Source organism: Athene noctua, chromosome 1 (assembly GCF_965140245.1).
Source record: "Athene noctua chromosome 1, bAthNoc1.hap1.1, whole genome shotgun sequence".
NCBI classification, from domain to species: Eukaryota; Metazoa; Chordata; class Aves; order Strigiformes; family Strigidae; genus Athene; species Athene noctua.
The window spans coordinates 78153513-78168205 of NC_134037.1; the positions used below are offsets into that span (position 1 = coordinate 78153513).

The 14693-nt window shown below is 35.3% G+C and overlaps 1 protein-coding gene across 2 annotated transcripts in view; it reads left to right on the forward strand.

Moving 5' to 3' along the window:
• PACRG (parkin coregulated) overlaps positions 1-14693 on the forward strand; it is a 251216-nt gene that overhangs the window by 143385 nt on the left and 93138 nt on the right. For both annotated transcript variants that reach the window (XM_074924862.1, XM_074924853.1), the window contains one exon: positions 6199-6348. In XM_074924862.1, the coding sequence (XP_074780963.1) occupies positions 6199-6348 (150 nt within the window). The remainder of the gene's footprint in view (positions 1-6198; positions 6349-14693) is intronic.

Consider the following 14693-nt stretch of genomic DNA (forward strand, 5'->3'; position numbering starts at 1 on the left):
CGCTCAGCCTGTATTTGTGCTTGGAACTTCCCTGACCTGTGTGCAGGACTTTGCACTTGGCCTTGTTGAACTTTATGAGGCTCTCATGGGCCCACCTCTCCAGCCTGTCCAGGTCCCTCTGGATGGCACATCCCTTCCCTCCAGCGTGTCAACCACACCACACGGCTTGGTATCATCGGCAAACTTGCTGAGGGTGCACTCAGTCCCACTGTCCATGTCACCAACACAGATGTTAAACAGCACCAGCCCCAACACCAACCCCTGAGGAACGCCACTCATGACTGATCTCCACTTGGACATCGAGCCACTGACCGCAACTCTTTGAGTGTGACCATTCAGCCAAATCCTTATCCACTGAGTGGTCCATCCAGCAAATCCATGTCTCTCCAATTTAGAGACAAGGGTGTCATAAAGGACAGTGTCAAATGCTTTGCACAAGTCCAGGTAGTTGCTCTTTCCTTATCGAGCAAATTTGTAATCCTGTCATAGAAGGCCACCAAATTCATCAGGCTTAGTGAAGCCATGTTGGCTGTCACCAATAACCTCCTTATTTTCCCTGTGCCCCAACATAGTTTCCAGGAGGATCTACTTCACAATCTTGACAAGCACAGATATGAGATAGACTGGCTTTTCTTGTCCACTTTCTCCTTCTTCAAGGACCTACAATACACTTAGAACACTATATTAATTTCTACAGTACAGATGCCAGTATTACCCGTTTTTGGTTCCCCAGATTTTTCCTGAAATCTTTTTAAAGAATGGTATCATGTTTCATTGATAACAACACTGTTTTCATTGAGAGGATGGGTACTCACAGTTTAGTAGCTTGAGGCAGCACAGGGGAGGGAATGTACATCTACGAATAGATGGAAACTCTGTAAACTGACATAGTCACTAAGAAGGTTTTTGGGACTTTGTTCTTGCTGTATTCTTTACACTAGTTAATTAAACAAGGCCTGCAAATGTTAATACAATTCAAGTTTTATATGTGCTGATCTAGTAAAAAACTACAGTTATGAGCACAACTAAAACTGAAAAAAAGCTACTGGCCTTCTCTTCCATATGAAGATGTTTCTTGCAAGTATCAATGATTCGGTTATGGATCTTAGCCTTTTCTGTGCCTTAGGCTTTGATTTTACACGGCAAAGATGGTGATGACAAAATTGGCCTATGATTTTCATGCCTTACCCCTTATTCCTCCTTCCCATCACCTCACTGCAACACATCACTTCTTCAGTTGTGCTGGAAGAAATATCTGTACATCTGTATTGTAAATTGGATCAGGTTCTTACCTGACTTTTAAGAAGTACAGAACACAAGGTTGTTATTCTGTTTTTTATTCGCTCTTGGTTGAAACACTGTGTTTTGTAACAGCCTTCATTACTGTTCTGTAAAATTAACATAATACTTCCATTATATCAGTTCAGGTAGTTGTAAGTTGTGGACAAAATTCTCTGTAAAAGAAGTATGTGTCACTTCACTCAATTGCATTTTGAGAACACTTCATGTTAGCAGTTCCTTAAACCTGACTGTGAATTTAGGAAAAGAAGCCCTTGGTCAACAAGATTAAGTAGATCACAACAATTGAAGCATCTCTCTCCTGAGTGCTTGTCGTCCTGCAGGAGACCTGCTCTATGTATCTTGTTCTTCTTCAGGCAAAGAATTTTCTAAAAGAGGTGCCTCATTTACCAGTTGGGGCAGGGGTGGGGGTAGTGGAGGGGTGGGGGAGTGCAGGGAGGAGATATGAATGCAAATTAAATTAGTTATCATCTTTGGTTGTGAGACCTAAACAGAAAATGGAAACTGTCAGTGCATTTCAAAAGATAGATTCACAGGTGTATTTGAAAAAGGGGTAAAAGGGGTTGAATGTAATTAAAGGCCAGTTCAAATTAAAGATAATTAAAATATCAATAAAACTTTAAATAGAACTACCAAAATCTAAACTTTACTATTTAGAGAAGAGATGGAAGTTTGGGGAATCTAATCTGATTCTTCAAAGTTTAGGCTATCAATGTGCTATATGGAGAAGAACATTCTGATTTGATCTCTTCTGTGAAAATACATTGTGTCATGGAAAAGATCCATTGTGTACTGGGAGTAATTCTGTCATGTTTCCTGACTTCTAAAATTTATCAATCCCAAAGATAAGAACTGTGGTTACTATTATAGACAACATCTGAGACTGAGATAGGATTTTCCAAACTGCCACATGAAGATAAAAAATACCAACTTACATAGTTTCTAGATCTTTTTCTTTGAGATGTTGGAACTGTTGCTCCAGGTAAAGACTTGAATGTTTTAAAATAATAATTTCTATTGCCTCATAGGTAAGCTGCTTTTGTCTAAAGGAATAAGCAAACAAGTAGCATGTATCTTAAGAAAAGTCTCTGCTCTTAAATGAAGTTATCAAAAGAAAATTCTAAATTTACATCAATTGCCAGTAAAATTTAATGAGGCTGTCGATGAATTGGTATTGTATATCAGCTGATTGCTAACAAGCTTTAATAACCAGTACATTTTAATTTTTTATTTTTTTTTTTTTTTTTAAGAAAGTTATGGTGAACTTCAGAAAATACTTGTTTGGAAAAACTGTAGTAGTACAAAATAAAATATGTCTGAAGTAAGTAATTCATTATATACTTGCACTGAACAATTATTTAAACTGGAGGGTCTCTTGGAAAAGTGTCTATCATAATCACATGCAAAATTGTCAAGTTTATCTACATTAAAGGTGAAAACATCAGAACTACCAAGCAACAGAGTCAGTTTATTGAGTTGGCATTTTTTTTAAAGTTGTTTTGTAAGAGAAATGTACAGTGATAGCATGTAGACTAGATGACCAAAAGGGAAATATATACCACTGAGTGAGGGAATTCCTCTAAAAACCCCTTAGGGAGTGGAAAGTTATCTTTAACTGAGAAGCAAACCGGCCATTCACTTTGCTGTTATTGTGAATTTCCATGTTATACAGCAGACTTGTAGGTCAAGAGTCAAAGGTGTAGTAGCATGCTTTCAGATTGGGATACTTTGCATATTTTGCGTATTTCCTTCTTTAGGAATATATAGCTGTACTGTACTAAGAGTTTTAACTGGTCTGCTTTATTCTGCGTAAACATGATAGTACTTCCTTCCATTTCTGTTAACTTCCAGATATCGCTGACTTTTTTCAAATGTTGAAATGTACTTATTTCATATACTGCATTAAAATTTTCTTCCTTTGATTCATGTGGGAGAATGGTTTGCAATGGTGGCAGAACACAGAAAATAATTTCCAGATTTTTAAAAGATAAACATATGTTTGAAATTGATGTATCCTTGGGGCAGAGACTGTCTCTAATTAAATGTTTATACAGTGCCTAATATAATCAAGCCAGGATCTGGTAGACTGCTATGCATGCCACAGTCCAAATATTTAATAATAATAACAACGGTTCAGCAGTCAATTTGATCTTACTTTTGATATTTACAAGTGTTTTCCTAACACACACAGCAGTTTTCTGCGATTTGAAGGGCTTCACGCTCAAATTCTGCAGTCTGTTTGATTCTACCGTATCCATCACTTTAGCACTCAAAATCTTGATCCAAATTCTGTCTTTTGTTTTACGTGTCAAATGGAGGACGGGATGCCCCTGTTTTGAGGGAGGTAGGACAAGTATCCAGCTGATTTTATATCATGCAAGTGCCAGGATTACTGTTTAAAGTTCCAGCAGGCACCCCTGCAGCACAACTCAAATGTAAGGTCACTTGCATGACAGGTTCTGTGATGAGCTGTTGTTTGAAAACATTCTTCTGGATTCAGTATGTGTTCAGTTCACTGCACTCATTGGAACACCTTCTTAGCCATGAGGCATAATTCACACTCTTGACTTTATTAAAGAATTAATCTTTACTAGGGCAGTCTTAACTTTAAACCATGGTTGTCTCTGCACAAGACAGAACTCTGAAAACAGGAGAATGTGAAAACTTTTAGAAGCCATCACCTGCAGAGTTCTTCCCAGGGGTGGTTGAACAGACATTTCCACTTACGTGATACCCTCTGCATGACTAAAAATAAGTTCTCATCCTCTGGGACAACTTCTCCAGTCAGGAAGAACTATTCCTGCAAGTGGGTACAATTTGTTGGTTAAGGATTAAGAAGCTGTGATTTCTGTCATTGATTAATTTTTATGTCCCTTAATTATTAGTGTTTGTATGAATTATTAATTTTATTCATATTTGTATGAATTCATTCATACAAATTAATAGGAATATTCATTCATGTTTGTATGTATAAATAATAACTATTGTGTTGAAAATCACGAGTATTAACAATAATTTCCCTATTAGTTCGGTTAGCTACTATTTCTGTATATGACAATTTAGTCATGAATAAACCTGTATGTTGGAACCCTAGACCTTCCTCTTCCAGTGAATCCTTTAAGAAAATGAAAAATGCCTGTTCCTCTGTAAGAGAATATTTTCCTGCCTGGGATTTGGACTTTTATCTTTAAAATTCTATCTGAGGCTCTCTCTTTGCTAAAGCAGCCTTAAAACATCTACCCATGAAAGCATAATTTCTAATAGTCAACCTCTTTGCTGGAACTTAGTGTGAGCATACTGCATTGATGGATTTTCTGTCCACCATTACTGTGCTCGGAGACAATATTAAATTAGATGTAGCCTGATTAGTACAATAGGGACTGGCAAATAAGTATGGAATTCAGTCTGTATTTTGATATAACACTTCTTTTACTTGGAAACACCCTATGATGCACTACAATACCTTTAAAACTTGGTCTCCCTGTCTGTTGCTTAACAGTAGTTTTAGTGTGCTGTTCATAAGCATGCAAAGAGGCATGAAGGGAGGTTACTTACTAGTTGACTTTCAAAAGTTGTCTCTACACATTCACACAACCAATCTGCCTTTCTCTGGAGATCTAGCTCTGATTTTTAACACTCGACAGGCATGCAGTAAGCAGAAGCAGGTGGGGCACAGTGCATTTGCTTAAAGAGATGGAAAAACTGACATTGCTCCTATGTGAGAATGCTACTTCATTCCCTATGAAACGGCGTTCCTGTGCACTGACAAAACTTAGTGCCAGAAATACTGAATCCTATTACTTCAGTGTGAAGAGGCAGTTCTTGAAGTTGTTAGTAACTCCTCTTCAAATTTCAGTGTGTTCTTTACTATAAGTTTTTCCAAGTGCTTATACTTACATTATATTGAATCATATATTTATAAACTTCTGTGGTTATAAAACACATAGCGTTGGATACGAGCTTATCTTTTACAGTTTTTGCTTTCCCAGTGCAATGATGTAAATGTCTATGTAAGTGGGCAGAACACTAGAGAATTAGACCAATATATAATAGCGTACCAAATTTGACAACTGCTTCCAGCTGCATAATTTCAGAGGAGGTTTTATAACTAGAGGAATTTTGCAAGAAAGAAAAAATATATATATTTCAAGCGTGACTCATTTTTAATTACAAAAGAGAATGCAAAGCACTTGCTTTTAGTAAAATTAAAACAGAAGAGAAACAAAAGGTATTTATGAAATGTCCTGGTGTCATAAAATTAGAAGCATGACACTGAAAGCTAAGAGCAAAATCTAAGTAGAAAAGACAAAATCTTTCTTTTTTTTTTTTTTTCCCCTATAATGTTTGTCTTTTAAAAAAAGCCTACAAGGTTTTTTTGTGGGTTTTTTTTTCTATAAACATTTGTTTCATTGTACTGATTCTCAGAATAGAAGGAATTGTTAGCTGAATGAATAAAATTATCATTAAATAAATGAGTACAAACATACAAACACTAATTGTTGTACTAGAATGTATCTGTTGTCAACCTTTGCAGGTTGTCTTGCAGTTGTACAATTCCATTGGCCCCAAATGGTACTTACTGAACATTTATTTTTTATTTGTTTGGACCATGCCAGTATTACACAGGCAGCATGAGGGAATAATGAGCTGCATTCTTTGGGTTACTGAAGAGTCAGCACAAATTGTGGGAACAAATAACAATCAGACAAGGCAGTGTTTTATAACATCAGGACTGCAATCCATCTTTGGGATCTTTCAAAGCTGGGCTAATAAAGGCCCACTTACAATCCCCAGCAGACTACAGTTTAATTAAATTTGTCCATTAGAGGACTCCTCCCCCTCCCTCTACATTTTAGAAATTAATTCTGCTTTCTGCCTGTTGTTCTTTCTACATCACAGATGCACTGAGCCTTCGTAACCGACAGGTCATCTGCATCACGCTGAAAGTCCTCCAGCACCTGGTGGTGTCAGCTGACATGGTGGGGGAGGCCTTGGTGCCCTATTATCGACAAATCCTCCCAGTCCTAAACATCTTTAAGAATATGAATGGTGAGTTATCCTGACAGACACTGTGTCTTTCAACTCCTAAGGTAAAAAGGGGCTTGAGGCAGGGTTAATTAACAATGTAGTTAAAATTTATTACTGTATATAAACTCAAATCCATTTGGAGCTCTAAATAATGTAAACTCCTCCCTTACTATTCCCTAAGGATGCACTGAAATTAACAATTTCATTTATTACTCCTTGCACGTACAGTTTATTTAACACAGTACAGAAGCACTGAAGCAGTTCTATAATCTTCCAATAATTAAATTGTAAAGTTTTGTAACAGTCTTTTGAATACATTAATAAATTGCAAAGGTTTTTTCCACCCTCCAATACATTAGTTCAGTCCAGCCTTTTTATTCCATTCTATGCTCTTCACAAGCAATTCACTGCTACAAGCAGGCTTAGGAAATAATAAAAGTAAAAGTAGCAATCAAACTAATTAATTTGAGGGTCAAGAGAGCTCCTTGTTGTAGAAGAATTTCAAGTTACATAATGTCTAGCAAAACAGTGAGATTTGAACTTATTACTGCTCACTTAGCAGGTTTTATTATAGAAAAATTTAGAACTAATTTGTATCTACAGTTTTCTTTGTAGTGCAAACCTCTATTGCCAAGTTTCAGTCTTTACTAACTGGTACTGTGAGTACTGTATACTGTGAATGAATTTACACCACAGTCACCAGATGAAATCAACATGATGTCTCTTGCTTTTGCCAAACTAATCTTTAAATTAGTTTTTAATTAGTAAATCTATCTGTACTTATCTGTTCAGTTATCTACCAAGTTACTGACTTTAAAGTTTATGTTACTGACATGCAGCCATATTGATCAAAAGAAGTTAATTCCTCACAATCTTGTAAAAATCGTTTTTCATTAAATTCATGGCATTTTAATAGTTATCAACAGGACTGCTTCCTATTATACTTTCTGTTTGCATTACTACAGAGTGAAAAATGCCGTCCAAAGACTAACTTGGAGACTCAAATAAGATTTAGGGTTTTGATCCCTTTAAATACATACGTCTGTGACTTTGTTTTACTTAGTGAGAAACTTGCAGTAACATATGGAATTCCAGAAATGTAATGAGGTTCAGATGACAAATGTGGCTTTCTAGAAGTTGTGGGATGAAAGGTTATGAATAAAATCCGTAGGCTGAACTTAAGTAATTTCAGTAAGGCTCCTTATGAATTAGAAGATTCTCCCCTAACATATCCAATTTCAGTATCTGGCACAAAACAAGACTTTAAAAAGGACTCTCATTGATTAATGAATATATAATACATGCTTTTTTCTAAATTTCAGCCTGAAGTAGCCCATAAATTCTCTTGACTAGGCTTTTCTGCAGTGATTTCAACTGAATAATAGGGAAAGCTCATGTGTAACCAGGTACATAGCTTAACAAGGCATTAAACTAATTCTAAATATATCCTAAGTTTTGATTGTATTGTGAGCAAAATAAAACATTTTCAGCATATTTGCATGACATCTGTGAATTTGTGCCTATATCAAATTATACTAAATCTTGATGCTTGGCATTTAAGAACTAAAAACAAAAAATAATTTTAAAGTGATAGTTTGAAATTAATACATTTTATTAAAGCATTACTTCTTTAGGAATAAAGGTTTTGAAAGTTCAGTATTACAGCAATGAAATGAATACTATTTGCAAGGCCTACCCTATGAAACTGTTCAACCTATGTAGTATTTGCATGAGGGTGATAGGGAAAGATTCTTCCTCTGTCTTCCCCTGCCTCAGAAAGCCTATATTTCTTTTCTTCTTCACTGATGTTGACAGAAAATGTATGCTCCCTTCCTTCCGCTTTCTATCTATTTCCCATATGCTTAATATGCAACTGAGGTGCAGGTCTTTGCTCCAAGTAATAAGGAAGGTGTAGAGACGGATCCAGGCTATTCTCTCCACTGCTTATTCATATAGGTGAAAGATAAGGTGAGTAGAGTGTACACTCTTTTTCCTTCTTTTATGTATAGTTTGAGAAAGGAGGAACTGTGGTACATCTTCCATGAATTGTGTGAAATGCAGTCTGTTAAGTCTGACTCTGTGGAAGTTTGTCCAGAAGTAAGGTAGCTGGAAGGAGCCACGTTTTAGCCATTGCCACCTCAATAGATTAGTATCTATCCCCTGGAAGGAACTCTTTCCCAGATTCAGCATTGTGAATACCACTCACACTAAACAAGCTTATAGTCAAGAGAACATTTGAAAAAAAGAACTATTAATAAGATATTAAGGTCAACTTACTTTAGGGTCAAGTTACCTGATGCCCAGTTCAGAACAAATCAAACTTCATGCAATGTGTGTGATGTGACACTCTGGAACTCCTAACCCCAAATTCTTTGGATACTAAAAGTTTACATGGGTTCAGCGGAGGCTCAAAAATGTCATAAAAAAGAATCTATTGCTTGTTCAGTAACACACGTGAGTCACCTCTGACTCATGACATTCCTAAAGCATGACATAGTGGAAGCTGAGAAAGTATTAGGTGAAGTAGCATAAATGCTTGTCCTACCTTCACATTGCCTAGTCATTCTTCTTTTGAGAAACGCACTTCTGGACTAGATGAGCATCTGTGAATATCTAAAACATTCATTCTTATATTCTTCCTACACTGGTCTCTAGCAGACTTGCAGAAAATGTTCAGTTCCCACTGAGTTTAAAAATGTTCTGGAATATAGGTTCCTCAGAAATTTTATTCATACTACATACCTCTGATTTGTCTGAATCATGATTCACCTCACAATATTCATCAGATTTATAAATAAAACAGTAAAAAACTTGGGTTAGTAAGATCTTAAGGTTAGGATGTTAGAAACAGGTATTTAATAAAACAAACATAGAATGTAGTCTTAGCTTCAGCTGTCACATGCTTATCTTCTGAGTTGTTCTTCAGACAACAAAACTGGTGAATTGTTGTTCAGAGTTCCCAGTGTTACCTGAGCTCAGAATATAACAATAGTTTGAGAAGCTCTCCATTCTGTCCCACTTAAGTCTAAACATTTGTTTCCAAATTCCCATCTGCTTCCCAGCACTGAGGCTACAGTTTCACAGTCAGCAACAGTGTTGTTTAGTTGCCATTGCCTTCAAGGGGCATTCTGTGATAAAGAAGGAGGTAGCCTTGATGACTTTCCCTGTAGGCAGCCATTTAGTGCAGCTGACTGTGATAACCACTGGAGATTTTTACTGGATTATCCAGGGAGGCTCTGAACCATGTAAATCCTCTTTTCTGGGATCTGATGTCTTTGTTGCTTAAAGATATCTCCTTGCTCCTACTCAGTCTGCTGGCAAACTGCTTCTTAACCGGTCTTAAGTGTTCCTTTATGCAGAGTTGTCAATACATTATTTTTAATTATATACAGAATATTGATTATTCACATAAATGCAATTTCTCATATGTTCCTTTGCTTTTCCATTATACCTTTGACATATCTACTCTTTTCTACTTCCATGTGTTACCTTCAAATCACCCTGTCATTATTTTATAAACATAGCCCTTTTTCTAAGTTATCAGGTTCTGATAGTGATGTCTTTTCCTATCTTATGATGTCTCCCAAACAGGCTTGTCTTTAAAAATGAGCATCTTCATAATGATTATGTTATCCTGATAACTGTATAATACCAGCAAAAATGATAAAGAACTGATAAAGAACTACTGTCCTTTTGAAACAGAATATAATCTAGGTATTTAATTTTAAAATTGAAGCCTATCGAGTTCTTCTGTGTAACGTCTTTTAGCAAAGTACATTTTTCATTTAGTTTCATATAGCAAAGAAATATTTTGATTTTGTCTCCTGAATTTTCTGTAATTTTATGGCAGTCTGTGAGAACGCACAGTATAAATGGAATTGCTGTTAACCAACAAATTAAGGTATGCCAAATATATTTTATCATTAGAGTTTGTGGGCCACAAAATAGGCATAGTTCAGGTAAGTGATTGCCAGGCAAATGTTCTGTAATTGGATCTCTGGAATTACAGAAATGGAGAAGAAGGTCTACTGGTTGGGTATGGGAAAATTCTGCCATTTTCTATCCATTTGTATTTTTTATTTACAGGTGACTTTACTATTGGTAATTTTTGTAAATTTAAAAAAAAAGAGTATTGATGAAAAATAAATTCAAAGTATTTAATTATTGAGCTGAAACATGATCACCCATCTAAATTGTAAGGTACAGGTAAAAATAAATCAATACAACCTAAATTGCAAATGCCAGGGGAAAGATCCAAGCTTCCTAAGAAGTCTGTCTGAAAACCAGAGAAGAGAGCTCAATGAACTTCTGAAGAGTCTCAGTAGTGAACAAGGGCCTTTTTGGTGCACAAAGCATATTTGGTGTGTCTGAATTTGTGCCCTCTCTGATGCTTAAGGCCCTGACTTGCAGTAGACATTTCTTTTCACTTGGGTTCCCGAATGCTCTGTTGCAGAGCATTAAGACATAAAATAACAAAGTTCTGTTGCTGGTGATGTTACCACTAGTGTCTTTTTATTGGTGAAGACAGTGAGAGCATCCTCACCAACTGGCTGTGGTGTGCTCTGAAAAGGTTTGAAGCTTTCTGTTGAAACTGTTGGCCAGAGTCATAAGGCTGGCAGGAGAGCAAGAGAAGGAAACATGAATTCATCCCAGTGATTGGGGAATGCTCCTGAGATGTAGGAGCTGTTTATCTAATCTCTGCAGGCTGAGAGGGGACTAGCAGTCTGTAAGCAAGCTCCCCAACATATGGACTATTATGCAAATGTGCTTCTATATCATCTAAGAAACAAAAAAAGTCACAATAATGCTTACCAAGTCTATTATGAACCCTGTAATGCCACTGTAGTTTTCATTTAAATGTGTAAGTTAAGTGTACTCTTATGAAACTCATTTCTATCTTGTGAAGAGGGAAAGAAAAATATATAGATTCAAATGGAAATATTCTTTTTTTCCATCACAAAACCTTTTCTTTTTGGATGTCTTATTTTCTAAGCTGTCTGTTATAAATCTGTGAGTTATCTGAAGTAAATACAATTTAAGAACAAATAGAATAAGTTTGTTCTTTTATGAAAGCAGACAGAAGATAAAAATAAAATGAAAAAAAAAAAAAAGGGAGTCCTCAAAGCCTGAAATATGCTATTAGGGTGTATGTACAACAGAATACTGTCTGAAACAGGAACCTGTTTATTAAAAAGATTAGACAGTTATGAACAGCAAATTTCTCTCGTTTAATTTACCTGACTGGTAAATGAAAATTTCATTGATTTAGTTTAACAACTATTTTATGCTGTCAAATCCAAGCAGTCTTAACAGCTATACTACATCAATTCATGTACACAAAAATATTTTCATGTCATAAATTTATATTATTCAGTAGTGATCAAGAGCAGCTTTGCAGGTAAAATAATATCGAATAGATTAAACCAAAATATTATTAGTATTTACATGCCTCAGACAGAGTATGTGGTGGCAGTGCACTGTGGAAGGTACCTCTCCAGCATGGTAATTTCATCTGTGACTTGTTTAATTCACTGTAGGGCAAACAATAGTAACAGGGCAGACTGAAGCCTAAGTTTCTTTTGGCTGCAATAAAAATGCTTTGACAATATCAGTAGCTTAAAGCTAACACAAACTTCTGACAGTCTCTACCTAGCTAGTCAATCCTTTAAAATAAAATTTTAGAGATATGACTGAGAATACCTGATGTAGCTGGATCGTAGCATTCAATGAAGTCTGAAGCCACAAGGCAGAATTATACTGCATGCTTTACAGCACCTGAACTCCACTTGGGAAAAAACATTCTCTTGTCTGAAAGGTACTTCACGTACTTTGGAGAACTCTATTTTACAAAATACAATAGTACTACATAGATTCTAAAGGAAGACGCAGAACTTAAGTGTTTAATTGCAGAAGCAAGAGACAGTGCCTGCAGGTAAATGTGTTCCCTGTATTGGCATTGGGAGTATTTTCAGAACTGCTTGTGTATTCCAGAGGCAGCGATGCTCCTCAGAGTGGTTCACAGTTATTAGTAAGAAGGAGCAATTATCCTTTAATGTGATTGAATATGCTCTAAAGAAAATCTCTTGCTCAGAACATTTCAACCGTTTGCTCCTTCCACTGGGAAATCCAAAAGTGCTTTCACAAAGAATGTCAATCCTGTTCTAAAATACTTTACAGTTTGCCAACTCTGTGTTCGGAAACGATGTTTCAGATTTAAAAAAAAAAATTGATGTTTTGAACATCAACTTTTATAAAGTAATGTATTTGAGGTTCTCTTTCTTTCTCCTATGAACTCTGAGATTTCAGATTATTCTCAGGCAACTTTTCTCTGGGATCCCCTTCTACTAAGGAGATTAGATGCTTTATCTTTTCTTTTTTTTTTTTTTTAACGGAAAATGGAGATTTGCACAGAATTAATTGATTTGTGGTTGATATTTGGATAAAAACCACCTAATGCAATGAGGTTATTGATAAAATAAGGGATGTTAGTATACTAGCAGAGCACTAGCAGAGTTCTAACATAAACTGTGTACTAAATCCAGTTTTCAAATTGTTCTTATGCTTCATTATGACATTCATTCTTCATATTCCTATGCATATTGTTGCAAGCTTTTTCATTATTTCCAAGCTTTCTTTGATTTCCATTTTCTGAAATCAGTTATGATTTCTGAAATTTAAAACCAAAGATTCTAAAATGGCTTTAAAGATACACACTTCAATGAAATAAGACCACCATGACAACACAGATCTGAGTGAACAATTTAGTTTTGATACATTTTCTTCTTTTTAATATATACCTTCAGCATAAGAGGATTAAGAATATTCTGATTCATCAACATTTAATGAAAAATATTGTAGTTTTCCCCAAATGGAGTCTCTTGTGCCAGTAAATCACCTTTATAAGCAGATAAGGATAAACTGATTGCACTCAAAAAAGTTATTATACTAGTGAGAAGCAAAATATATTTTTGTCATTCCCAAATATAACTAATGGTATTATTTCAACATGAATTATAGTTCTAAGAATATTTATTTAACAAGTAAACCTGAATGTTTCTAAGAACATCAAAACATTTTTCTGCTATGACATCAACTGATGGTCTGTTAAAAGGTATTTTTCAAAAATGTCTTTTTTTTTTTGTCAAAAATCTCATCTTGAAAGCCAAATAATGTTCATATAATAGTTGAATATGAACTAGCAGGAAACTGATCCTCAACAGTTAATAGTCGTTTTCACACATATTTTGTTGCCCGCTGGCCAATCCCGCCTTGTTTCAATGACCATTTTTCCATATGGAGTTACAAAAAAACCACTGGAACTCTGAAATATGGAAATTAGAAGTTAGCAAAACCCTCCTGTATCAGAGCATTTGTTGCTTTAGTATCTTTAATACAAAGCATGTGATTTTAAATTGATGATATAGTAAACTTTTAATGTATAATCAAAACCCTGTCAGGTGCTTTATAACACAGTTAGAGAATTATCACATTTAGATCATAATTGCTGGGTAATTTCTAATTACTATCTCATTTCTTAGCTGAAAATACAACATCAGTCTGTGTAAAATAAAACTGACTCAGCAGTGATTAAATTGATGTTATTAACACTTAGCACTTACTTTTAATGTGTTAATAGTCTAATTAATTCAGCATCTTGAATGCTTGATAAAAAAAAAAAAAGAAAGAAAACCTCATGTGAGAGGGTGTACATTGCATCCAATATTTTCTTTTTTCATTTTTAAATTTTTTTAGTATGTTGACCCAAGGAAAGGAGGGTTGTCTATTGGATGACACACAGAGGTGAGAGTTAAGACTTCTGAATTCACAGGAAATTCATGGATAAGTAAAATAGTGGTAACACCAAATTCTTCATGTGCTTCAGCATAAACATCTATAAAATGGGTATAGCCTCAAAGGACTTGTAGACCTCAATCAACATTTTGTTTGGCAATTAATCAAAAATTTCACAAAGGTCAAGGTGTGTGGGTATGTATGTAAGTAAAACATAATTTTCATAAAGTTAAGAGTTCATATAATGCTTCGCTTTAATAATTTTGTGGGATTTATGTTCCTATGGTAAATAATTACCTTTGAAAATCCCCTGTTTGAGGGAGATTTTGACATTCAGGACTGGACTTATGCAGAATTACAATAGTATCTCTAAGTCTGCCTATTCTGCATACCTATCAATATTGGTACGCAAGTGATACAAGGAGGTGCTTAAGTTGCCTGAGAAGCCCATTTGGTGGGCATGTTTTGAGAACATCTAATGCCTAGCTGCAACATTAACTTTAAAACACAGCAAGCATAGTCATTTTAATTTATTTGGATTGCAGCTTTATTTCTGGCTTCTTTGATGTTGGGTT